This window comes from Pseudophryne corroboree (assembly GCF_028390025.1).
Source record: "Pseudophryne corroboree isolate aPseCor3 chromosome 7 unlocalized genomic scaffold, aPseCor3.hap2 SUPER_7_unloc_10, whole genome shotgun sequence".
NCBI lineage: Eukaryota > Metazoa > Chordata > Amphibia > Anura > Myobatrachidae > Pseudophryne > Pseudophryne corroboree.
Window position 1 is genome coordinate 119,781 of NW_026967609.1, and position 27,647 is coordinate 147,427.

Genomic DNA, 27,647 nt, shown 5'->3' on the forward strand with positions numbered 1-27,647 from the left:
GTCATTAGGTCAACATGTACTAGGTCGACAGGTCAAGTGAGTTTTTTTTCTTTTATTGGTGTCGTTTTCTAAAGTGATGGGGAACCCCAATTAGTGCACCATGCCCCCTTGTTTCGCTCGCCATGCTTCATTACAGGCAGGTTACTATTCCCAATCGTAGTCCACGTGGATCGTGAAGTATGAAAAAGTCCAAAAATTGAAATTGTTTTTTTTTTTTAAACTCATGTCGACTTTTTGCCCCGTCGACCTACTGACCGTATCCCACCAACTGCACAATTGAAACGGAGACTATAAGTCTTTTTTATGCTGTATGAGCTTTTATAATAAATTTGTACCTTTTTAAATGGTTGTGACGACTGACGGATATAGTTTATCTTTTTGGTTTATATCAACTCCCTTTGGGATCCTTTTTTTGTATCTCTATTATACTGTACCCTATTTAACAGGGGCTATTTTCCTAAAGGTGCAGCTCACCCCATCAGCGCATAGTAAGATAGGCGTATAAGTGTAACATGAGAAAGACAGGCGTATAAGTGTAACACGAGGAAGAACGGTGTATAACTGTAACACGAGGAAGACGGGCGTATAAGTGTAACACGAGGAAGACAGGCGTATAAGTGTAACACGAGGAAGACAGGCGTATAAGTGTAACACGAGGCAGACAGGCGTGTAACACGAGGCAGACAGGCGTGTAACACGAGGCAGACAGGCGTGTAACACGAGGCAGACAGGCGTGTAACACGAGGCAGACAGGCATATAAGTGTAACATGAGGAAGACAGGCATATAAGTGTAACACAAGGAAGACAGGCGTTTAAGTGGAAAACGAGGAAGACAGGCGTATAAGTGTAACACGAGGAAGACAGGTGTATAAGTGTAACAAGAGGAAGACAGTGTAACATGAGGAAGACGGGCGTATAAGTGTAACATGAGGAAGATGGGCGTATAAAACTAGGAAGACCGGAGTATAAGTGTAACACGAGGAAGACAGGCATACAAGTGTAACACGAGGAAGAGAGGCGTATAAGTGTAACACGAGGAAGAGAGGCGTATAAGTGTAACACGAGAAAGAGAGGCGTATAAGTGTAACACGAGAAAGAGAGGCGTATAAGTGTAACACGAGAAAGAGAGGCGTATAAGTGTAACATGAGGAAGACGGGCGCTTAAAACGAGGAAGACAAGAGTATAAGTGTAACACGAGGAAGACAGGCGTATCAGTGTAACACGAGGAAGACAGGCATACAAGTGTAACACGAGGAAGACAGGTGTATAAGTGTAACACGAGGAAGACAGGCGTATAAGTGTAACACGAGGATGACAGGCTTACAAGTGTAACACGAGTAAAACAGGCGTATAAGTGTAACATGAGGAAGACAGGCATACAAGTGTAACATGAGGAAGACAGGCGTATAAGTATAACACGAGGAAGACAGGCGTATAAATGTAACACAAGGAAGACAGGAGTATAAGTGTAACATGAGGCAGGCGTATAAGTGTAACACGAGGAAGAGAGGCGTATAAGTGTAACACAAGGAAGAGAGGCGTATAAGTGTAACACGAGGAAGACAGGCGTATAAGTGTAACACGAGGAAGAGAGGCGTATAAGTGTAACACGAGGAAGAGAGGCGTATAAGTGTAACATGAGGAAGAGAGGCGTATAAGTGTAACACGAGGAAGACAGGTGTATAAGTGTAACACGAGGAAGACAGGCGTATAAGTGTAACACGAGGATGACAGGCTTACAAGTGTAACACGAATAAAATAGGCGTATAAGTGTAACATGAGGAAGACAGGCATACAAGTGTAACATGAGGAAGACAGGCGTATAAGTATAACACGAGGAAGACAGGCGTATAAGTGTAACACGAGAAAGACAGGCGTATAAGTGTAACATGAGGAAGACAGGCGTATAAATGTAACACAAGGAAGACAGGAGTATAAGTGTAACATGAGGCAGGCGTATAAGTGTAACACGAGGAAGAGAGGCGTATAAGTGTAACACAAGGAAGAGAGGCGTATAAGTGTAACACGAGGAAGACAGGCGTATAAGTGTAACACGAGGAAGAGAGGCGCATAAGTGTAACACGAGGAAGACAGGCGTATAAGTGTAACACGAGGAAGACAGGCGTATAAGTGTAACACGAGGAAGAGAGGCGCATAAGTGTAACACGAGGAAGACAGGCGTATAAGTGTAACACGAGGAAGACAGGCGTATAAGTGTAACACGAGGAAGAGAGGCGTATAAGTGTAACACAAGGAAGAGAGGCGTATAAGTGTAACACGAGGAAGACAGGCGTATAAGTGTAACACGAGGAAGACAGGCGTATAAGTGTAACACGAGGAAGACAGGCGTATAAGTGTAACACGAGGAAGACAGGCGTATAAGTGTAACACGAGGAAGACAGGCGTATAAGTGTAACACGAGGCAGACAGGCGTATAAGTGTAACATGAGGAAGACAGGCGTATAAGTGTAACACGAGGCAGACAGGCGTATAAGTGTAACACGAGGTAGACAGGCGTATAAGTGTAACACGAGGTAGACGGGCGTATAAATCGATCCATATATTTCTAAAGTAGTAAAATAATGTAACACACAAAATACAGAATAAAATATCTAAGACAAAGTGTAATGTGAATAAAGAAAAGTTACATTTAATAAATATGTCCTGATCTTCTCGTACTTCTCCAGGCTGAAGGGACCAGTATGATGGGGAATCCTTTCCAAGCTCTCCAGTGTTTGGGTATGGGACCGGCTTAGTGGTTCTGGGCTGTAATAAAGAGATTGTATTGAATGGACAGATAACGAGCGAAGTGCAATCATCTTACATACCTCCTTTGCCTATGGTTAGGGTTACCATACTTCCCCTTTATACCAGGACACTAATGGGTTACACGGGTTCTCTAGCTGGATAACATGAGGTGAATGCAGGATTGAAGTCAGTCAGCGACAGAACCTGCGTAATTCCTGGGCGTCCCGGGTGAAAGGGATCATACGGTAAGCCTAGCTACAGCGCAGCTATTCATTCATTGTGTAGCTTTATGGCATTATAGGACGTTCCGGTGTCTTCCATCAATAAGTGGGGGCTCCCCGCAGCTACTGGTTAGTTTTTCTCTCCTGATTCTGCACTACCTACTGAGAGGTTTGGAAAGCAACAAGAGGATTTCAGGTAAATGCCATTAAATTGGTTTCACTCACTCCATCTGGGGACAGTGGCATATAATGGGTGTAGCGGGCACAATATGGAAACTAACCTCCTGCCCTCTACACCCATCATCCTGCCTACATAGGTGTGGACTTTACTAAGCCAATACAACACAATGACAACACAATGACAACACAACACAAAACATTGAAACACAGAGAGGGAGGGAACGCAGTGCCGCCCCCCCACCCCCCCCCCCCCCCCCGATGGATAAACAGAGAGGGAGGGAGCGCAGCGTCCCCCGATGGATAAACAGAGAGGGAGGGAGCGCAGTGTCCCCCCGATGGATAAAGAGAGAGGAAGGGAGCGCAGTGTCCCCCCCATGGATAAACAGAGCGGGAGGGAGCGCAGTGTCCCCCGATGGATAAAGAGAGAGGAAGGGAGCGCAGTGTCCCCCGATGGATAAACAGAGAGGGAGGGAGCGCAGTGTCCCCCCAATGGATACACAGAGAGGGAGGGAGCGCAGTGTCCCCCCAATGGATACACAGAGAGGGAGGGAGCGCAGTGTCCCCCCCGATGGATAACAGAGAGGGAGGGAGCGCAGAGTCCCCCCGATGGATAAACAGAGAGGGAGGGAGCGCAGCGTCCCCCGATGGATAAACAGAGAGGGAGGGAGCGCAGCGTCCCCCGATGGATAAACAGAGAGGGAGGGAGCGCAGTGTCCCCCCGACGGATAAAGAGAGAGGAAGGGAGCGCAGTGTCCCCCCCCCCCCCCGATGGATAAACAGAGAGACAGGGAGCGCAGTGTGTCGTCCCCCCCCCCGATGGATAAACAGAGAGGGAGGGAGCACAGTGTCCCCCGATGGATAAAGAGAGAGGGAGGGAGCGCAGTGTCCCCCCGATGGATACACAGAGAGGGAGGGAGCGCAGTGTCCCCCCGATGTATAAAGAGAGAGGGAGGGAGCGCAGTGTCCCCCCCCCCCCCCCCCCGATGTATACACAGAGAGGGAGGGAGCGCAGTGTCCCTCCGATGTATAAAGAGAGAGGAAGGGAGCACAGTGTCCACCCCCCCCCCCGATGTATAAACAGAGAGGGAGGGAGCGCAGTGTCCCCCCGATGGATACACAGAGAGGGAGGGAGCGCAGTGTCCCCCCCGATGGATAAAGAGGGAGGGAGGGAGCGCAGTGTCCCCCGATGGATAAAGAGAGGGAGGGAGCGCAGTGTCCCCCGATGGATAAAGAGAGAGGGAGGGAGCGCAGTGTCCCCCAGATGGATAAAGACAGAGGGAGGGAGCGCAGTGTCCCCCCGATGGATAAACAAGAGAGAGGGAGGGAGCGCAGTGTCCCCCCGATGGATAAAGAGAGAGGGAGGGAGCGCAGTGTCCCCCGATGGATAAACAGAGAGAGAGGGAGCGCAGTGTCCCCCGATGGATAAAAAGAGAGGAAGGGAGCGCAGTGTCTCCCCCTGATGGATAAACAGAGAGGTAGGGAGCGCAGTGTCCCCCCGATGGATAAACAGAGAGGGAGGGAGCGCAGTGTCCCTCGATAGATAAAAAGAGAGGAAGGGAGCGCAGTGTCTCCCCCTGATGGATAAAAAGAGAGGTAGGGAGCGCAGTGTCCCCCCGATGGATAAACAGAGAGGGAGGGAGCGCAGTGTCCCCCCGATGGATAAACAGAGAGGCAGGGAGCGCAATGTCCCCCCGATGGATAAAGAGAGGGAGGGAGCGCAGTGTCCCCCCTGATGGATAAACAGAGAGGAAGGGAGCGCAGTGTCCCCCCTGATGGATAAAGAGAGAGGGAGGGAGCGCAGTGTCCCCCCGATGGATAAACAGAGAGGGAGGGAGCGCAGTGTCCCCCCGATGGATAAACAGAGAGGGAGGGAGCGCAGTGTCCCCCCTGATGGATAAAGAGAGAGGGAGGGAGCGCAGTGTCCCCCCGATGGATAAACAGAGAGGGAGGGAGCGCAGTGTCCCCCCGATGGATAAACAGAGAGGGAGGGAGCGCAGTGTCCCCCCGATGGATAAACAGAGAGGGAGGGAGCGCAGTGGCCCCCCGATGGATAAACAGAGAGGGAGGGAGTGCAGTGTCCCCCGATGGATAAAGAGAGGGAGGGAGCGCAGTGTCCCCCCTGATGGATAAACAGAGAGGGAGGGAGCGCAGTGTCCCCCGATGGATAAAGAGAGAGGAAGGGAGCGCAGTCCCCCCCCCCGATAGATAAACAGAGAGGGAGGGAGCGCAGTGACCCCCCTGATAGATAAACAGAGAGGGAGGGAGCGCAGTGTCCCCCCTGATGGATAAACAGAGAGGGAGGGAGCGCAGTGTCCCCTGATGGATAAAGAGAGAGGAAGGGAGCGCAGTGTCCCCCCCGATGGATAAACAGAGAGGGAGGGAGCGCAGTGTCCCCCGATGGATAAACAGAGAGGGAGGGAGCGCAGTGTCCCCCCGATGGATAAACAGAGAGGGAGGGAGCGCAGTATCCCCCGATGTATAAACAGAGAGGAAGGGAGCGCAGTGTCCCCCCCCCCCCCGATGGATAAACAAAGAGGGAGGGAGCGCAGTGTCCCCCGATGGATAAAGAGAGGGAGGGAGCGCAGTGTCCCCCGATGGATAAAGAGAGAGGGAGGGAGCGCAGTGTCCCCCCGATGGATAAAAAGAGAGGAAGGGAGCGCAGTGTCTCCCCCTGATGGATAAACAGAGAGGTAGGGAGCGCAGTGTCCCCCCGATGGATAAACAGAGAGGGAGGGAGCGCAGTGTCCCTCGATAGATAAAAAGAGAGGAAGGGAGCGCAGTGTCTCCCCCTGATGGATAAAAAGAGAGGTAGGGAGCGCAGTGTCCCCCCGGTGGATAAACAGAGAGGGAGGGAGCGCAGTGTCCCCCCGATGGATAAACAGAGAGGCAGGGAGCGCAATGTCCCCCCGATGGATAAAGAGAGGGAGGGAGCGCAGTGTCCCCCCTGATGGATAAACAGAGAGGAAGGGAGCGCAGTGTCCCCCCTGATGGATAAAGAGAGAGGGAGGGAGCGCAGTGTCCCCCCGATGGATAAACAGAGAGGGAGGGAGCGCAGTGTCCCCCCGATGGATAAACAGAGAGGGAGGGAGCGCAGTGTCCCCCCTGATGGATAAAGAGAGAGGGAGGGAGCGCAGTGTCCCCCTGATGGATAAACAGAGAGGGAGGGAGCGCAGTATCCCCCGATGTATAAACAGAGAGGAAGGGAGCGCAGTGTCCCCCCCACCCCCGATGGATAAACAAAGAGGGAGGGAGCGCAGTGTCCCCCGATGGATAAAGAGAGGGAGGGAGCGCAGTGTCCCCCCTGATGGATAAACAGAGAGGAAGGGAGCGCAGTGTCCCCCGATGGATAAAGAGAGAGGAAGGGAGCGCAGTGTCCTCCGATGGATAAAGTGAAACGGAATAACCGGTGACAAGAAAAAACATGAAATATTAATTCTGCAATATATGCACGCTGGTGCTGCCGTGGTCCACCTGACCACCGATCACTGCCCAAGACAGAACATCCAGAATAAAGCCCAGAGAATCGGCACTGCCATATGAATCCGGGATGATCCCTGGTGAGACATCTAGTCTCATCCCTTGGGAAATAAATGACTGGGTGGAGGCCAGAGAAGGTCCAGGATGTAACCTCATGTAGTGATGCATCACATCCCCCCATGCAAGTAAGTACCCATCCACCAGTCACGGAAGAACAGCAAATGGGACCAGGCCACAGACCAGGATGGGATGTACCCTGTCATGGCATCTGGTTTTTGGCATGCTTGGGTCTGAACTGAATGCCTCTCTGGTGCCCCCATGGGAATTGCTGGAATAAACCTTTGTCCTCTGGTTTTTGGGGAACTTCACTTCCTATAGAATCAGTGATGATGGACTGCAGATCTGACCAAAATGTAACAGTCCGACAAAAGGCAAAACCTCAGATACATGCTTGGATTCTGCATCCTCCTCCTGGTCATTTAAACAAGAGTGAAAGGTAGAAATCCACGTAACTGATCAGAGGCGCCACAGGCAACAGTGACAGGAATCTATGTATAAAATCCCCTGATATTTCCTCTCTGAGCTGTCCTATAATGACGCTGCCCTGGCCAGCTGAGTAATGGGGGAATCCACCATTATAACATGAGGAACCTCTTGCAGGAAATCTATAACCAAGACCAATGGGAAAAGATCACAGATTTCTTTTTATGTTCTAACAAGGAGACAGCCAGAGTGTCACACTGATCTTAGACATGCAAGGCTTGGCGTTTCAACACCACCAATTCCTCCACCCCTTGATCCTAAAAGGCAGCTGGGTCCACAAGACCAGAGACCTTTACACAACCTTTCCCTCAAACAGAACCTGGATCAAAGTCCTCCGGGATCTGAAGCTCATGCCCGACGCCTTACAGCGCCTGTCCAGGAATGAGGACACAGCGCATAACTCCGATGCTGTCGCAAAGCAGCAATTGTACACAAATAGGTCAATGTTTTCTTACTGCGCATGCATCGGAACAACAGAGCACACGTGCAGCGTTTGAATTGCGATGGCGGGCGCAATGAGGTATTAGCCGCACACCAAGTAACAGGTAGACAGCGTTATGTTAATGGCGAGTGGTCAGGTAAATGCGGGCATGTCATGGCCATTCAAGCAGCGTTTCCGGGCATGTCTGACCTCTGACCTAGGGCGCACAGAGACGGGCTGTCTGACCTCTGACCTAGGCTCTACAACTGTTATGCAGTTGTCACTGAGTGTTAGACACTGGCTGGTGTGTACAGAGATCTGGTATTTATATATATATATATATATATATATATATATATATATATATATATATATATATATAATAAGAATTTACTTACCGATAATTCTATTTCTCATAGTCCGTAGTGGATGTTGGGAACTCCGTAAGGACCATGGGGAATAGCGGCTCCGCAGGAGACTGGGCACAAAAAGTAAAAGCTTTAGACTAGCTGGTGTGCACTGGCTCCTCCCCCTATGACCCTCCTCCAAGCCTCAGTTAAGATACTGTGCCCGGACGAGCGTACATAATAAGGAAGGATCTTGAATCCCGGGTAAGACTCATACCAGCCACACCAATCACACTGTACAACTTGTGATCTGAACCCAGTTAACAGCATGATAACAGAGGAGCCTCTAGAAAAGATGGCTCACTACAGCAATAACCCGATTTGTTTGTAACAACTATATACAAGTATTGCAGACAATCCGCACTTGGGATGGGCGCCCAGCATCCACTACGGACTATGAGAAATAGAATTATCGGTAAGTAAATTCTTATTTTCTCTGACGTCCTAGTGGATGCTGGGAACTCCGTAAGGACCATGGGGATTATACCAAAGCTCCCAAACGGGCGGGAGAGTGCGGATGACTCTGCAGCACCGAATGAGAGAACTCCAGGTCCTCCTCAGCCAGGGTATCAAATTTGTAGAATTTAGCAAACGTGTTTGCCCCTGACCAAGTAGCTGCTCGGCAAAGTTGTAAAGCCGAGACCCCTCGGGCAGCCGCCCAAGATGAGCCCACCTTCCTTGTGGAATGGGCTTTTACAGATTTTGGCTGTGGCAGGCCTGCCACAGAATGTGCAAGTTGAATTGTACTACAAATCCAACGAGCAATCGTCTGCTTAGAAGCAGGAGCACCCAGCTTGTTGGGTGCATACAGTATAAACAGCGAGTCAGATTTTCTGACTCCAGCCGTCCTGGAAACATATATTTTCAGGGCCCTGACTACGTCCAACAACTTGGAGTCCTCCAAGTCCCTAGTAGCCACAGGTACCACAATAGGTTGATTCATGCGAAACGCTGAAACCACCTTAGGGAGAAATTGAGGACGAGTCCTCAATTCCGCCCTATCCGAATGAAATATCAGGTAACGGCTTTTATAGGATAAAGCCGCCAATTCTGATACGCGCATGGCTGAAGCCAGGGCCAACAGCATTACCACTTTCCATGTGAGATATTTCAAATCCACTGTGGCAAGTGGTTCAAACCAATGTGATTTTAGGAACCCTAAAACTACATTGAGATCCCAAGGTGCCACTGGAGGCACAAAAGGAGGCTGTATATGCAGTACCCCTTTGACAAACGTCTGAACTTCAGGCACTGAAGCCAGTTCTTTCTGGAAGAAGATCGACAGGGCCGAAATTTGAACCTTAATGGATCCTAATTTTAGGCCCATAGACAATCCTGCTTGCAGGAAATGTAGGAAACGACCCAGTTGAAATTCCTCCGTAGGGGCCTTCTTGGCCTCACACCACGCAACATATTTTCGCCAAATGCGATGATAATGTTTTGCAGTTACATCCTTCCTGGCCTTGATCAGGGTAGGGATGACTTCATCTGGAATGCCTTTTTCCTTCAGGATCCGGCGTTCAACCGCCATGCCGTCAAACGCAGCCGCGGTAAGTCTTGGAACAGACAAGGTCCCTGCTGGAGCAGGTCCTTCCTTAGAGGTAGAGGCCACGGGTCCTCCGTGAGCATCTCTTGCAGCTCCGGGTACCAAGTTCTTCTTGGCCAATCCGGAGCCACGAGTATCGTTCTTACTCCTCTCCTTCTTATGATTCTCAGTACTTTTGGTATGAGAGGAAGAGGAGGGAACACATATACCGACTGGAACACCCACGGAGTTACCAGAGCGTCCACCGCTATTGCCTGAGGGTCCCTTGACCTGGCGCAATATCTGTCCAGTTTCTTGTTGAGACGGGACGCCATCATGTCCACCTTTGGTTTTTCCCAACGGTTTACAATCACTTGGAAGACTTCTGGATGAAGTCCCCACTCCCCCGGGTGGAGGTCGTGTCTGCTGAGGAAGTCTGCTTCCCAGTTGTCCACTCCCGGAATGAACACTGCTGACAGTGCTATCACATGATTTTCCGCCCAGCGGAGAATCCTTGCAGCTTCTGCCATTGCCCTCCTGCTTCTTGTGCCGCCCTGTCTGTTTACGTGGGCGACAGCCGTGATGTTGTCCGACTGGATCAATACCGGTTGACCCTGAAGCAGAGGCCTTGCTTGACTTAGGGCATTGTAAATGGCCCTTAGCTCTAGGATATTTATGTGAAGAGACGTTTCCATGCTTGACCACAAGCCCTGGAAATTTTTTCCCTGTGTGACTGCTCCCCAGCCTCTCAGGCTGGCATCCGTGGTTACCAGCATCCAATCCTGAATGCCGAATCTGCGGCCCTCTAGAAGATGAGCCTTCTGTAACCACCACAGGAGAGATACCCTTGTCCTTGGAGATAGGGTTATCCGCTGATGCATCTGAAGATGCGATCCGGACCATTTGTCCAGCAGATCCCACTGAAAAGTTCTTGCATGGAATCTTCCGAATGGAATCGCTTCGTAAGAAGCCACCATTTTTTTTTTTCCCCAGGACTCTCGTGCACTGATGCACTGACACTTGTCCTGGTTTTAGGATGTTCCTGACTAGCTCGGATAACTCCCTGGCCTTCTCCTCCGGGAGAAACACCTTTTTCTGGACTGTGTCCAGAATCATCCCTAGGAACAGTAGACGTGTTGTTGGAATCAGCTGTGATTTTGGGATATTTAGAATCCACCCGTGCTGACGTAGCACTACCTGAGATAGTGCTACTCTGACCTCTAACTGTTCCCTGGACCTTGCCCTTATCAGGAGATCGTCCAAGTAAGGGATAATTAATACGCCTTTTCTTCGAAGAAGAATCATCATTTCGGCCATTACCTTGGTAAAGACCCGTGGTGCCGTGGACAATCCAAACGGCAGCGTCTGAAACTGATAATGACAGTTTTGTATCACAAACCTGAGGTACCCTTGGTGAGAAGGGTAGATTGGGACATGGAGATAAGCATCCTTGATGTCTAGAGATACCATATAGTCCCCTTCTTCCAGGTTCGCTATCACTGCTCTGAGTGACTCCATCTTGAATTTGAACCTTTTTATGTAAGTGTTCAAAGATTTTAGATTTAAAATTGGTCTCACCGAGCCGTCCGGCTTCGGTACCACAAACAGCGTGGAATAATACCCCTTTCCCTGTTGTAGGAGGGGTACCTTGATTATCACCTGCTGGGAATACAGCTTGTAAATAGCTTCCAATACTGCCTCCCTGTCGGAGGGAGACGTTGGTAGAGCAGACTTCAGGAACCGGCGAGGGGGAGACGTCTCGAATTCCAATTTGTACCCCTGTGATACTACCTGCAGGATCCAGGGGTCCACTTGCGAGTGAGCCCACTGCGCGCTGAAATTCTTGAGACGGCCCCCCACCGTGCCCGAGTCTGCTTGCAGAGCCCCAGCGTCATGCTGAGGACTTGGCAGAAGCGGGGGAGGGCTTCTGCTCCTGGGAAGAGGCTGCATGGTGCAGTCTTTTTCCCCTTCCTCTGCCCCGGGGCAGGAACGAGCGGCCTTTTTCCCTCTTGCCCTTATAGGGACGAAAGGACTGGGTTTGAAAAGACGGTGTCTTTTTCTGCTGAGAGGTGACCTGGGGTAAAAAGGTGGATTTTCCAGCCGTTGCTGTGGCCACCAGGTCCGATAGACCGACCCCAAATAATTCCTCCCCTTTATACGGCAATACTTCCATATGTCGTTTGGAATCCGCATCACCTGACCACTGTCGCGTCCATAACGTTCTTCTGGCAGAAATGGACATCGCACTTACTCTAGATGCCAGGGTGCAAATATCCCTCTGTGCATCTCGCATATATAGTAATGCATCCTTTAAATGCTCTATAGTTAATAATATACTGTCCCTATCCAGGGTATCAATATTTTCAGTCAGGGAATCCGACCAAGCCACTCCAGCGCTGCACATCCAGGCTGAGGCGATCGCTGGTCGCAGTATAACACCGGTATGTGTGTATATACCTTTTAAGATATTTTCCAGCCTTCTATCAGCTGGTTCCTTGAGAGCGGCCGTATCAGGAGACGGTAACGCCACTTGTTTTGATAAGCGTGTGAGCGCCTTATCTACCCTAGGGGGTGTTTCCCAACGTGCCCTAACCTCTGGCGGGAAAGGGTATAGTGCCAATAATTTATTAGAAATCAGCAGTTTTTTATCGGGGGAAACCCACGCTTTATCACACACCTCATTTAATTAATCTGACTCAGGAAAAACCACTGGTAGTTTTTTCACACCCCACATAATACCCTTTTTTGTGGTACTTGTAGTGTCAGAAATGTTCAATGCCTCCTTCATTGCCGTGATCATGTAACGTGTGGCCCTACTGGACATTACGTTTGTCTCGTCACCGTCGACACTGGATTCAGTATCCGTGTCAGGGTCTGTGTCGACCATCTGAGGTAACGGGCGTTTTAGCGCCCCTGACGGTGTCTGAGACGCCTGAACAGGCACTAATTGATTTGTCGGCTGTCTCATGTCGTCAACAGTTTTTTGCAAAGTGCTGACATTGTCACGTAATTCTTTAATTACTACCATCCAGTCAGGTGTCGACTCCCTAGGGGGTGACATCACTAACGCAGGCAATTGCTCTGCTTCCACATCATTTTCCTCCTCATACATGTCGACACAATCGTACCGACACCCAGCACACACACAGGGAATGCTCTGATAGAGGACAGGACCCCACTAGCCCTTTGGGGAGACAGAGGGAGAGTTTGCCAGCACACACCAGAGCGCTATATATATATACAGGGATAACCTTATATAAGTGTTACTCCCTGTTATAGCTGCTGTATTTATATATTAGCTGCCAATAGTGCCCCCCTCTCTGTTTTACCCTGTTTCTGTAGTGCAGGACTGCAGGGGAGAGTCAGGGAGCCGTCCTTCCAGCGGAGCTGTGAAAGAAAATGGCGCTTGTGTGCTGAGGAGAAAGGCTCCGCCCCCTTCACGGCGGCCTTTTCTCCCGCTTTTTTCAGAAAACTGGCAGGGGATAAATGCATCCATATAGCCCAGGAGCTATATGTGATGCATTTTTTTTAGCCATATAAGGTCTTTATATCGTTTTTATTGCGTCTCAGGGCGCTCCCCCCCAGCGCCCTGCACCCTCAGTGACCGGAGTGTGAAGTGTGCTGAGAGCAATGGCGCACAGCTGCAGTGCTGTGCGCTACCTTATTTGAAGACAGGAACGTCTTCTGCCGCCGCTTTCTCCGGACCTCTTCGCTCTTCTGGCTCTGTAAGGGGGCCGGCGGCGCGGCTCCGGGACCCATCCAGGCTGAACCTGTGATCGTCCCTCTGGAGCTAATGTCCAGTAGCCAAGAAGCCCAATCCACTCTGCAGTCAGGTGAGTTCGCTTCTTCTCCCCTTAGTCCCACGATGCAGTGAGCCTGTTGCCAGCAGGACTCACTGAAAATAAAAAACCTATTTAAACTTTTACTTCTAAGCAGCTCAGGAGAGCCACCTAGCCTGCACCCTTCTCGTTCGGGCACAAAAATCTAACTGAGGCTTGGAGGAGGGTCATAGGGGGAGGAGCCAGTGCACACCAGCTAGTCTAAAGCTTTTACTTTTTGTGCCCAGTCTCCTGCGGAGCCGCTATTCCCCATGGTCCTTACGGAGTTCCCAGCATCCACTAGGACGTCAGAGAAATATATATATATATGATCACCATCAGGTGCCTCATTATTCTAGTATACGTATATTACATTATACTGCATCTCCAGCACTATGGTGTAGTCACCATACTTACACTGCAGGAACGATCAGGGTTATGGTATAATAGGGCAACACTGAAAAGGTCGGTCGTGTTTAGGGCGACACCAAACGGTTGACATTGCACAATTTTCGGTAACTATGGGGGGAAATGAGCGGTGGATTTCTCCCAATGTGGCATCAACCGCTTTTAATAAAGTCATCCAATTACATTCCCAGGATCATTACATACCCCCTATGGGGAGGAGAGAGGCACATTACTGCCTGTGCCAATTACAGCTCACACCCGGCACATTGCATCTGTCCCTGATTACATTCCCAGGATCATTACATACCCCCCTATGGGGAGGAGAGAGGCACATTACTGCCTGTGCCAATCACAGCTCACACCCAGCACATTGCATCTGTCCCTGATTACATTCCCAGGATCATTACATACCCCCCTATGGGGAGGAGAGAGGCACATTACTGCCTGTGCCAACCACAGCTCACACCCGGCACATTGCATCTGTCCCTGATTACATTCCCAGGATCATTACATACCCCCCTATGGGGAGGAGAGAGGCACATTACTGCCTGTGCCAACCACAGCTCACACCCGGCACATTGCATCTGTCCCTGATTACATTCCCAGGATCATTACATACCTCCTATGGGGAGGAGAGAGGCACATTACTGCCTGTGCCAACCACAGCTCACACCCGGCACATTGCATCTGTCCCTGATTATATTCCCAGGATCATTACATACCCCCTATGGGGAGGAGAGAGGCACATTACTGCCTGTGCCAACCACAGCTCACACCCAGCACATTGCATCTGTCCCTGATTACATTCCCAGGATCATTACATACCCCCCTATGGGGAGGAGAGAGGCACATTACTGCCTGTGCCAATTACAGCTCACACCCGGCACATTGCATCTGTCCCTGATTACATTCCCAGGATCATTACATACCTCCTATGGGGAGGAGAGAGGCACATTACTGCCTGTGCCAACCACAGCTCACACCCAGCACATTGCATCTGTCCCTGATTACATTCCCAGGATCATTACATACCCCCTATGGGGAGGAGAGAGGCACATTACTGCCTGTGCCAATTACAGCTCACACCCGGCACATTGCATCTGTCCCTGATTACATTCCCAGGATCATTACATACCCCCCTATGGGGAGGAGAGAGGCACATTACTGCCTGTGCCAATCACAGCTCACACCCAGCACATTGCATCTGTCCCTGATTACATTCCCAGGATCATTACATACCTCCTATGGGGAGGAGAGAGGCACATTACTGCCTGTGCCAACCACAGCTCACACCCGGTACATTGCATCTGTCCCTGATTATATTCCCAGGATCATTACATACCCCCTATGGGGAGGAGAGAGGCACATTACTGCCTGTGCCAACCACAGCTCACACCCGGCACATTGCACCTGTCCCTGATTACATTCCCAGGATCATTACATACCCCCTATGGGGAGGAGAGAGGCACATTACTGCCTGTGCCAACCACAGCTCACACCCGGCACACTGCATCTGTCCCTGATTATATTCCCAGGATCATTACATACCCCCCTATGGGGAGGAGAGAGGCACATTACTGCCTGTGCCAACCACAGCTCACACCCGGCACATTGCATCTGTCCCTGATTACATTCCCAGGATCATTACATACCCCCTATGGGGAGGAGAGAGGCACATTACTGCCTGTGCCAATTACAGCTCACACCCGGCACATTGCATCTGTCCCTGATTACATTCCCAGGATCATTACATACCCCCCTATGGGGAGGAGAGAGGCACATTACTGCCTGTGCCAACCACAGCTCACACCCAGCACATTGCATCTGTCCCTGATTACATTCCCAGGATCATTACATACCCCCCTATGGGGAGGAGAGAGGCACATTACTGCCTGTGCCAATTACAGCTCACACCCGGCACATTGCATCTGTCCCTGATTACATTCCCAGGATCATTACATACCTCCTATGGGGAGGAGAGAGGCACATTACTGCCTGTGCCAACCACAGCTCACACCCGGCACATTGCATCTGTCCCTGATTATATTCCCAGGATCATTACATACCCCCTATGGGGAGGAGAGAGGCACATTACTGCCTGTGCCAACCACAGCTCACACCCAGCACATTGCATCTGTCCCTGATTACATTCCCAGGATCATTACATACCCCCTATGGGGAGGAGAGAGGCACATTACTGCCTGTGCCAATTACAGCTCACACCCGGCACATTGCATCTGTCCCTGATTACATTCCCAGGATCATTACATACCTCCTATGGGGAGGAGAGAGGCACATTACTGCCTGTGCCAACCACAGCTCACACCCAGCACATTGCATCTGTCCCTGATTACATTCCCAGGATCATTACATACCCCCCTATGGGGAGGAGAGAGGCACATTACTGCCTGTGCCAATCACAGCTCACACCCAGCACATTGCATCTGTCCCTGATTACATTCCCAGGATCATTACATACCTCCTATGGGGAGGAGAGAGGCACATTACTGGCTGTGCCAACCACAGCTCACACCCGGCACATTGCATCTGTCCCTGATTACATTCCCAGGATCATTACATACCCCCTATGGGGAGGAGAGAGGCACATTACTGCCTGTGCCAACCACAGCTCACACCCGGCACATTGCATCTGTCCCTGATTACATTCCCAGGATCATTACATACCCCCCTATGGGGAGGAGAGAGGCACATTACTGCCTGTGCCAACCACAGCTCACACCCGGCACATTGCATCTGTCCCTGATTACATTCCCAGGATCATTACATACCCCCCTATGGGGAGGAGAGAGGCACATTACTGCCTGTACCAACCACAGCTCACACCCGGCACATTGCATCTGTCCCTGATTACATTCCCAGGATCATTACATACCCCCTATGGGGAGGAGAGAGGCACATTACTGCCTGTGCCAACCACAGCTCACACCCAGCACATTGCATCTGTCCCTGATTATATTCCCAGGATCATTACATACCCCCTATGGGGAGGAGAGAGGCACATTACTGCCTGTGCCAACCACAGCTCACACCCGGCACATTGCATCTGTCCCTGATTACATTCCCAGGATCATTACATACCTCCTATGGGGAGGAGAGAGGCACATTACTGCCTGTGCCAACCACAGCTCACACCCAGCACATTGCATCTGTCCCTGATTACATTCCCAGGATCATTACATACCCCCTATGGGGAGGAGAGAGGCACATTACTGCCTGTGCCAACCACAGCTCACACCAAGCACATTGCATCTGTCCCTGATTATATTCCCAGGATCATTACATACCTCCTATGGGGAGGAGAGAGGCACATTACTGCCTGTGCCAACCACAGCTCACACCCGGCACATTGCATCTGTCCCTGATTACATTCCCAGGATCATTACATACCCCCCTATGGGGAGGAGAGAGGCACATTACTGCCTGTGCCAATCACAGCTCACACCCGGCACATTGCATCTGTCCCTGATTACATTCCCAGGATCATTACATACCCCCTATGGGGAGGAGAGAGGCACATTACTGCCTGTGCCAACCACAGCTCACACCCGGCACATTACATCTGTCCCTGATTACATTCCCAGGATCATTACATACCCCCTATGGGGAGGAGAGAGGCACATTACTGCCTGTGCCAACCACAGCTCACACCCAGCACATTGCATCTGTCCCTGATTATATTCCCAGGATCATTACATACCTCCTATGGGGAGGAGAGAGGCACATTACTGCCTGTGCCAACCACAGCTCACACCCAGCACATTGCATCTGTCCCTGATTATATTCCCAGGATCATTACATACCCCCCTATGGGGAGGAGAGAGGCACATTACTGCCTGTGCCAACCACAGCTCACACCCGGCACATTGCACCTGTCCCTGATTACATTCCCAGGATCATTACATACCCCCTATGGGGAGGAGAGAGGCACATTACTGCCTGTGCCAATCACAGCTCACACCCGGTACATTGCATCTGTCCCTGATTACATTCCCAGGATCATTACATACCCCCTATGGGGAGGAGAGAGGCACATTACTGCCTGTGCCAACCACAGCTCACACCCGGTACATTGCATCTGTCCCTGATTACATTCCCAGGATCATTACATACCTCCTATGGGGAGGAGAGAGGCACATTACTGCCTGTGCCAACCACAGCTCACACCCAGCACATTGCATCTGTCCCTGATTATATTCCCAGGATCATTACATACCCCCCTATGGGGAGGAGAGAGGCACATTACTGCCTGTGCCAACCACAGCTCACACCCGGCACATTGCATCTGTCCCTGATTACATTCCCAGGATCATTACATACCCCCCTATGGGGAGGAGAGAGGCACATTACTGCCTGTGCCAACCACAGCTCACACCCGGCACATTGCACCTGTCCCTGATTACATTCCCAGGATCATTACATACCCCCTATGGGGAGGAGAGAGGCACATTACTGCCTGTGCCAACCACAGCTCACACCCGGCACATTGCATCTGTCCCTGATTACATTCCCAGGATCATTACATACCCCCTATGGGGAGGAGAGAGGCACATTACTGCCTGTGCCAACCACAGCTCACACCCGGCACATTGCACCTGTCCCTGATTACATTCCCAGGATCATTACATACCCCCCTATGGGGAGGAGAGAGGCACATTACTGCCTGTGCCAACCACAGCTCACACCCGGCACATTGCATCTGTCCCTGATTACATTCCCAGGATCATTACATACCCCCTATGGGGAGGAGAGAGGCACATTACTGCCTGTACCAACCACAGCTCACACCCGGCACATTGCATCTGTCCCTGATTACATTCCCAGGATCATTACATACCCCCTATGGGGAGGAGAGAGGCACATTACTGCCTGTGCCAACCACAGCTCACACCTGGCACATTGCATCTGTCCCTGATTACATTCCCAGGATCATTACATACCCCCTATGGGGAGGAGAGAGGCACATTACTGCCTGTGCCAATCACAGCTCACACCCGGCACATTGCATCTGTCCCTGATTACATTCCCAGGATCATTACATACCTCCCTATGGGGAGGAGAGAGGCACATTACTGCCTGTGCCAATCACAGCTCACACCCGGCACATTGCATCTGTCCCTGATTATATTCCCAGGATCATTACATACCCCCCTATGGGGAGGAGAGAGGCACATTACTGCCTGTGCCAACCACAGCTCACACCCGGCACATTGCATCTGTCCCTGATTATATTCCCAGGATCATTACATACCTCCTATGGGGAGGAGAGAGGCATATTACTGCCTGTGCCAACCACAGCTCACACCCAGCACATTGCACCTGTCCCTGATTACAGAAGCACATTGGCAGAGGTGACCACTACAGTAACAGGAAGCTGCTTACTGGATCTAGGAGGGGGCACTAGTGAGCAGGATACTGGGGGGTATATATACATAGTGATGCAATAATTGCGGCTGGCACCCTCCCCGCTTCCACATCCCATTCTCTAAAGGTAGCGGGTCACAAGTTGCAGAATACGCCCGGGTGTGTTCGGTGCTCCCCGCTCCCCTATTCTGACACCTCCTCCCCTGTATTCCTGGTGATATACTGGTGAGAGCCCACAGCTGTGTGTTATATACGTAGGATGGAGGCGGATTACAGAACGCACCTGTCCTGCTGCTGACGTCTCTTCGTAGTGATTGCCACAGCAATGTTACCCCAGGCCTTGTGCGGATCTCCTTTCCCCGCAGCGTCACATCCAAGCTGTCTCCAGCACTCATCAAAGATGGCTTTCCACTTCTCGTCAGCGGCGACTGACAGACGGCCCAGCTTCCTGCACATAGATCATGGGAGAGTCATACATGTATGTAACACAGCTATAACGCTTCCGTCCAGTGCGTGTCTTATGTGTGCATCTATAGCAGACACCGAGACGCTCAGATCAGTGATATTCCTCACACTCCGGCCACACATTCTACTACACCGGCGCCACATGAACACGATCCACTGACGGGACCTCATCCACAATACAGATCACTAATGCCAAGCATCGAATACAACAGTATAAAAATCATTTTATTCACATAGCGCTTTTCTCCCAATACACAGCTTGCAGACTAAATGAAAATAATAAATCACATAAATAGAACTATTAGAAGAAGAGGGGTCAGCATCTGTGTTTTTGCTTTTAGTAACTAAAGGGGCATTTATGAAATAAAGAATAAACCGGTCATTCTTCAACCTGTGCCTGATGGTTCCTAATGGCTAAGGCAGCGGGAAAGGAGGGTGAGGTTTAGGCTGCGGGGTAAGGGTTAAGGTTAGGCTCAGGGAAAGGGAGGGTGAGGTTTAGGCTGCGGGGTAAGGGTTAAGGTTAGGCTCAGGGAAAGGGAGGGTGAGGTTTAGGCTGCAGGGTAAGAGGGTTAAGGTTAGGCTCAGGGAAAGGGAGGGTGAGGTTTAGGCTGCAGGGTAAGAGAGGGTTAAGGTTAGGCTCAGGGAAAGGGAGGGTGAGGTTTAGGCTGCAGGGTAAGGAGAGGGTTAAGGTTAGGCTCAGGGAAAGGGAGGGTGAGGTTTAGGCTGCAGGGTAAGAGAGGGTTAAGGTTAGGCTCAGGGAAAGGGAGGGTGAGGTTTAGGCTGCAGGGTAAGAGAGGGTTAAGGTTAGGCTCAGGGAAAGGGAGGGTGAGGTTTAGGCTGCAGGGTAAGAGAGGGTTAAGGTTAGGCTCAGGGAAAGGGAGGGTGAGGTTTAGGCTGCAGGGTAAGAGAGGGTTAAGGTTAGGCTCAGGGAAAGGGAGGGTGAGGTTTAGGCTGCAGGGTAAGAGAGGGTTAAGGTTAGGCTCAGGGAAAGGGAGGGTGAGGTTTAGGCTGCAGGGTAAGAGAGGGTTAAGGTTAGGCTCAGGGAAAGGAAGGGTTAGGGTTATGCTGCGGGGAGTGTGTGTGTGTGGCGTAGGTTTAGGCAGCACCGGGAGGGTTAGGGAATAGCTGAACAGCTGGGGTGACTGTACTAGGGGTCTACAGTTATACGCTAGCAATAAGAAAATAGCGCATGTCATTGAACTCTGGAGCTAAAGCTGCGCGGTAATTGAATCTGCCCCTATGTCTGGGATGCCACTACAAACGGAGCACTGGGAATGAAGAGAAGGAGAGACTAAAAGAGCGCACAGCGACACTTCCCTGGTATCCGTAAACACAGAGTGGATCCACAACAAAGACACCACGCTAACCGTGATCTAGACAATGTGCAGTGAGGGAGCAGCTATATACCATCTCCACACTCAGTGACAGGGCCTATATACCCCATGTGCCGCATCTCCCACAGAAGAGAATGATTATACAGCGCTGCAGAATAGGATATAGCTATATACTGTCTCCACACTCAGTGACAGGGCCTATGTACCCCATGTGCTGCATCTCCCACAGAAGAGAATGATTATACAGCGCTGCAGAATAGGATATAGCTATATACTGTCTCCACACTCAGTGACAGGGCCTATGTACCCCATGTGCTGCATCTCCCACAGAAGAGAATGATTATACAGCGCTACAGAATAGGATAAAATAAGATTTTACTCACCGGTAAATCTATTTCTCGTAGTCCGTAGTGGATGCTGGGAACTCCGTAAGGACCATGGGGAATAGCGGCTCCGCAGGAGACTGGGCACAACTAAAGAAAGCTTTAGGTCACCTGGTGTGCACTGGCTCATCCCACTATGACCCTCCTCCAAGCCTCAGTTAGGACACTGTGCCCGGACGAGCGGACATAATAAGGAAGGATTTTGAATCCCGGGTAAGACTCATACCAGCCACACCAAACACACCGTATAACTCGTGATACTATACCCAGTTAACAGTATGAATATAACTGAGCCTCTTAACAGATGGCTCAACAATAACCCTTTAGTTAGGCAATAACTATATACAAGTATTGCAGACAATCCGCACTTGGGATGGGCGCCCAGCATCCACTACGGACTACGAGAAATAGATTTACCGGTGAGTAAAATCTTATTTTCTCTGACGTCCTAGTGGATGCTGGGAACTCCGTAAGGACCATGGGGATTATACCAAAGCTCCCAAACGGGCGGGAGAGTGCGGATGACTCTGCAGCACCGAATGAGAGAACTCCAGGTCCTCCTCAGCCAGGGTATCAATTTTGTAGAATTTAGCAAACGTGTTTGCCCCTGACCAAGTTGCAGCTTGACAAAGTTGGAAAGCCGAGACCCCTCGGGCAGCTGCCCAAGATGAGCCCACCTTCCTTGTGGAATGGGCTTGTACAGATTTTGGCTGCGGTAGTCCAGCCGCAGAATGCGCCAGCTGAATTGTGCTACAAATCCAGCGAGCAATAGTCTGCTTAGAAGCAGGAGCACCCAGTTTGCTGGGTGCATACAGGATAAACAGCGAATCAGTTCTCCTGACTCTAGCCGTCCTGGAAACATAATTTTTCAAGGCCCTGACTACGTCCAGTAACTTGGAATCCTCCAAGTCCCTAGTAGCCGCAGGCACTACAATAGGTTGGTTCAAGTGAAAAGCTGATACCACCTTAGGGAGAAACTGGGGACGAGTCCTCAATTCTGCCCTATCCATATGGAAAATCAGATAAGGCCTTTTATATAACAAAGCCGCCAATTCTGATACACGCCTGGCCGAAGCCAAGCAATAACATGACCACTTTCCGCGTGAGATATTTTAGATCCACGGTTTTTAGTGGCTCACACCAATGTGATTTTAAGAAACTCAACACCACGTTGAGAACCCAAGGTGCCACTGGAGGCACAACCGGGGGCTGAATATGCAGCACTCCTTTTACAATGTCTGAACTTCAGGTACTGAAGCTAGTTCTTTCTGGAAGAAAATCGACAGAGCCGAGATCTGTACCTTAATGGAGCCTAATTTTAGGCCCATAGACACTCCTGCTTGTAGGAAATGCAGAAATCGACCTAGTTGAAATTCCTCTGTTGGGGCCTTTTTTGGCCTCACACCAAGCAACATATTTTCGCCATATGCGGTGATAATGTTTTGCAGTTACATCTTTCCTGGCTTGAATCAGCGTAGGAATGACTTCCTCCGGAATGCCCTTTTCCTTTAGGATCCGGCGTTCAACCGCCATGCCGTCAAAACGTAGCCGCGGTAAGTCTTGGAACAGACAGGGCCCCTGCTGCCGCAGGTCCTGTCTGAGCGGCAGAGGCCATGGGTCCTCTGATATAATTTCTTGAAGTTCTGGGTACCAAGCTCTTCTTAGCCAATCCGGAACCACGAGTATCGTTCTTACTCCTCGCCTTCCTATTATTCTCAGTACCTTTTGTATGAGAGGCAGAGGGGGGGAACACATAAACCGACTGGTACACCCACGGTGTTACCAGAGCGTCCACAGCTATCGCCTGATGGTCCCTTGACCTGGCGCAATATCTTTTATAGCTTTTTGTTGAGGCGGGACGCCATCATGTCCACCTGTGGCCTTTCCCAATGGTGTACAATCCTTTGGAAGACTTCTGGATGAAATCCCCACTCTCCCGGGTGGAGGTCGTGTCTGCTGAGAAGATCTGCTTCCCAGTCGTCCACTCCGGGAATGAACACTGCTGACAGTGTTAACACATGATTTTCCGCCCATCGGAGAATCCTTGTGGCTTCTGCCATCGCCATCCTGCTTCTTGTGCCGCCCCGTTGGTTTACATGGGCGACTGCCGTGATGTTGTCCGATTGGATATGTACCGGCTGGTTTTGAAGCAGAGGCCTTGCCTCACTCAGGGCATTGTAAATGGCCCTCAGTTCCAGAATATTTATGTGTAGGGAAGTCACCTGACTTGACCAAAGTCCCTGGAAGTTTCTTCCCTGTGTGACTGCCCCCCAAAGGCTGGCATCCATGGTTACTAGGACCTAGTCCAGTATGCCGAACCTGCGGCCCTCTTGAAGATGGGCACTCTGCAGCCACCACAGTAGAGATACCCTGGTCCTTGAAGACAGGGTTATCAGCCGATGCATCTGAAGATGTGATCCGGACCACTTGTCCAACAGGTCCCACTGAAAAGTTCTTGCATGGAACCTGCCGAATGGGATTGCTTCGTAGGAAGCTACCATTTTTCCCAGGACTCGCGTGCAATGATGCACCGATACCTGTTTTGGCTTCAGGAGGTCTCTGACTAGAGATGACAGCTCCTTGGCTTTCTCCTCCGGGAGAAACACTTATTTCTGTTCTGTGTCCAGAACCATCCCCAGGAACAGTAGACGTGTCGTAGGAACCAGCTGTGACTTTGGACTGTTTAGAATCCAACCGTGCTGTTGTAGCGCTTTCCAAAATAGTGCTACCCCGACTAGCAACTGCTCCTTGGACCTTGCCCTAATAAGGAGATTGTCCAAGTACGGGATAATTAAAACTCCCTTTTTTCGAAGGAGTATCATCATTTCGGCCATTACCTTGGTAAACACCCTTGTGCCATGTACAGCCCAAACGGCAGTGTCTGGACTTGGTAATGGTAATCCTGTACCACAAATCTGAGGTACTCCTGGCGAGGATGGTAAATGGGGACATGCAGGTAAGCATCCTTGATGTCCCGGGATCCCATGTAATCCCCCTCGTCCAGGCTTGCAATAACCGCCCTGAGCGATTCCATCTTGAACTTGAATTTTTTTATGTATGTGTTCAAGGATTTTAAATATAAAATGGGTCACACCGAACCATGCGGTTTCGGTACCCCAAACCGTGTGGAATAGTAACCCCGTCCTTGTTAAAGTAGGGGCACCTTGAGTATTACCTGCTGGGAATACAGCTTATTAATTGCCTCTAGCGCAGCCTCCCTGCCTGAGGGAGTTGTCGGCAAGGCATATTTAAGGAAACGGCGGGGGGGAGACATCTCGAATTCCAGCGTGTACCCCTGAAATACTACTTGAATGAAACAGGGATCCACCTGTGAGCGAGCCCACTGATCGCTGAAATTTTTGAGACGGCCCCCCACCGTACCTGGCTACACCTGTGGAGCCCCCGCGTCATGCTGTGGACTCAGAGGAAGCGAGAGAAGAATTTTGATTCTGGGAACAGGCTGACTGGTGCAGCTTTTTCCCTCTTCCCATGTCTCTGTACAGAAAGGAAGCGCCTTTGACCCGCTTGCTTTTCTGAAGCCGAAAGGACTGTACCTGATAATACAGTGCTTTCTTAGTCTGTGAGGAAACCTGAGGTAAAAATATTTCTTCCCAGCTGTTGCTGTGGATACGAGGTCCCAGAGACCATCCCCAAATAATTCCTCACCCTTATAAGGCAGAATCTCTACGCGCCTTTTAAAGTCAGCATCACCTGTCCAGTGACAGGTCTCTAATACCCTCCTGACAGAATGGACATTACATTCATTTTGGATGCCAGCCGGCAAAATATCCCTCTGTGCATCCCTCATATATAAGACGACGTCTTTAATATGTTCTCATGTTAGCAAACTAGTATGTTTGACAGGGTCACCGACCACGCTGCAGCAGCACGATCTGCAGGTCTCAGTCTAGTACCTGAGTGTGTAAATACAGACTTCAGGATAGCCTCCTGCTTTTTATCAACAGGTACCTTCAAAGTGGCCGTTCCTAAAACGGCCACCTTTTTTGACAACCGTGTGAGCGCCTTATCCACCCTAGGGGATATCTCCCAGCGTAACTTATCCTCTGGCGGGAAAGGGTACGCCATCAGTAACTTTTTAGAAATTACCAGTTTCTTATCGGGGGGAACCCACGCTTTTCACACACTTCATTCATTCATTTGATGGGGGAACAAAACACTGCCTGCTTTTTCTCCCCAACATAAAACCCCATTTTTAGAGGGTTAATGTCAGAAATGTGTAACACATTTTTTTTTTTTTTTTATTGCCGGGATCAAGTCACGGATGTTCCTAGTGGATTGTGTATATGTCTCAACCTTGTCGACACTGGAGTCAGACTCCGTGTCGACATCTGTGTCTGCCATCTGAGTGAGCGGGCGTTTTTGAGCCCCTGATGGCCTTTGAGACGTCTGGGCAGGCGCGGACTGAGAAGCCGGCTGTCCCACAGCTGTTACGTCATCCACCCTTTTATGTAAGGAGTTGACACTGTCGGTTAATACCTTTCACCTAACCATCCACTCTGGTGTCGGCCCCACAGGGGGCGACATCACATGTATCGGCATCTGCTCCGTCACCATATAAGCCTCCTCATTAAACATGTCGACACAGCCGTACCGACACACCGCACACACACAGGGAATGCTCTGACTGAGGACAGGACCCCACAAAGCCCTTTGGGGAGACAGAGAGAGAGTATGCCAGCACACACCAGAGCGCTATATAATGTGGGGATTAACACTATAACTGAGTGAAATTTCCCCAATAGCTGCTTGTATATATAATATTGCGCCTAAATTTAGTGCCCCCCCCTCTCTTTTTAACCCTTTGAGCCTGAAAACTACAGGGGAGAGCCTGGGGAGCTGTCTTCCAGCTGCACTGTGAAGAGAAAATGGCGCCAGTGTGTCTGAGGGAGAAAGCTCCGCCCCTTTTTCGCGGACTTTTCTCCCGCTTTTTTCTGGATTCTGGCAGGGGTATTTACCACATATATAGCCTCTGGGGCTATATATTGTGGTATTTTTGCCAGCCAAGGTGTTTTTATTGCTGCTCAGGGCGCCCCCACCCCCAGCGCCCTGCACCCTCAGTGACCGGAGTGTGAAGTGTGTATGAGGAGCAATGGCGCACAGCTGCAGTGCTGTGCGCTACCTTGGTGAAGACAGATGTCTTCTGCCGCCGATTTTCCGGACCTCTTCTTGCTTCTGGCTCTGTAAGGGGGACGGCGTCGCGGCTCCGGGACCGAACACCAAGGCTGGGCCTGCGGTCGATCCCTCTGGAGCTAATGGTGTCCAGTAGCCTAAGAAGCCCAAGCTGGCTGCAAGCAGGCAGGTTCGCTTCTTCTCCCCTTAGTCCCTCGCTGCAGTGAGCCTGTTGCCAGCAGGTCTCACTGAAAATAAAAAAACCTAATTCTATACTTTCTTTCTAGAAGCTCAGGAGAGCCCCTAGTGTGCATCCAACCTCGGCCGGGCACAAAATCTAACTGAGGCTTGGAGGAGGGTCATAGTGGGAGGAGCCAGTGCACACCAGGTGACCTAAAGCTTTCTTTAGTTGTGCCCAGTCTCCTGCAGAGCCGCTATTCCCCATGGTCCTTACGGAGTTCCCAGCATCCACTAGGACGTCAGAGAAAGCTATATACTGTTTCCACACTCAGTGACAGGGCCTATATACCCCATGTGCTGCATCTCCCACAGAAGAGAATGATTATACAGCGCTGCAGAATAGGATATAGCTATATACTGTCTCCACACTCAGTGACAGGGCCTATATACCCCATGTGCCGCATCTCACACAGAAGAGAATGATTATACAGCGCTACAGAATAGGATATAGCTATATACCATCTCCACACTCAGTGACAGGGCCTATAGACCCCATGTGCTGCATCTCCCACAGAAGAGAATGATTATACAGCGCTGCAGAATAGGATATAGCTATATACTGTCTCCACACTCAGTGACAGGGCCTATATACCCCATGTGCTGCATCTCCCACAGAAGAGAATGATTATACAGCGCTGCAGAATAGGATATAGCTATATACTGTCTCCACACTCAGTGACAGGGCCTATACCCCATGTGCTGCATCTCCCACAGAAGAGAATGATTATACAGCGCTACAGAATAGGATATAGCTATATACTGTCTCCACACTCAGTGACAGGGCCTATATACCCCATGTGCCGCATCTCCCACAGAAGAGAATGATTATACAGCGCTACACAATAGGATATAGCTATATACTGTCTCCACACTCAGTGACAGGACCTATATACCCCATGTGCTGCATCTCCCACAGAAGAGAATGATTATACAGCGCTACAGAATAGGATATAGCTATATACT

The 27,647-nt window shown here is 50.4% G+C and overlaps 1 protein-coding gene across 2 annotated transcripts in view; it reads right to left on the reverse strand.

Moving 5' to 3' along the window:
- The window catches only part of ALS2 (alsin Rho guanine nucleotide exchange factor ALS2), a 384,700-nt gene that overhangs the window by 67,135 nt on the left and 289,918 nt on the right, over positions 1–27,647 (reverse strand). For both annotated transcript variants that reach the window (XM_063950453.1, XM_063950454.1), the window contains 2 exons: positions 19,416–19,580; positions 2,651–2,768 (listed from right to left, as the gene is read on the reverse strand). In XM_063950453.1, coding sequence (XP_063806523.1) covers positions 2,651–2,768; positions 19,416–19,580 — 283 coding nt within the window. The remainder of the gene's footprint in view (positions 1–2,650; positions 2,769–19,415; positions 19,581–27,647) is intronic.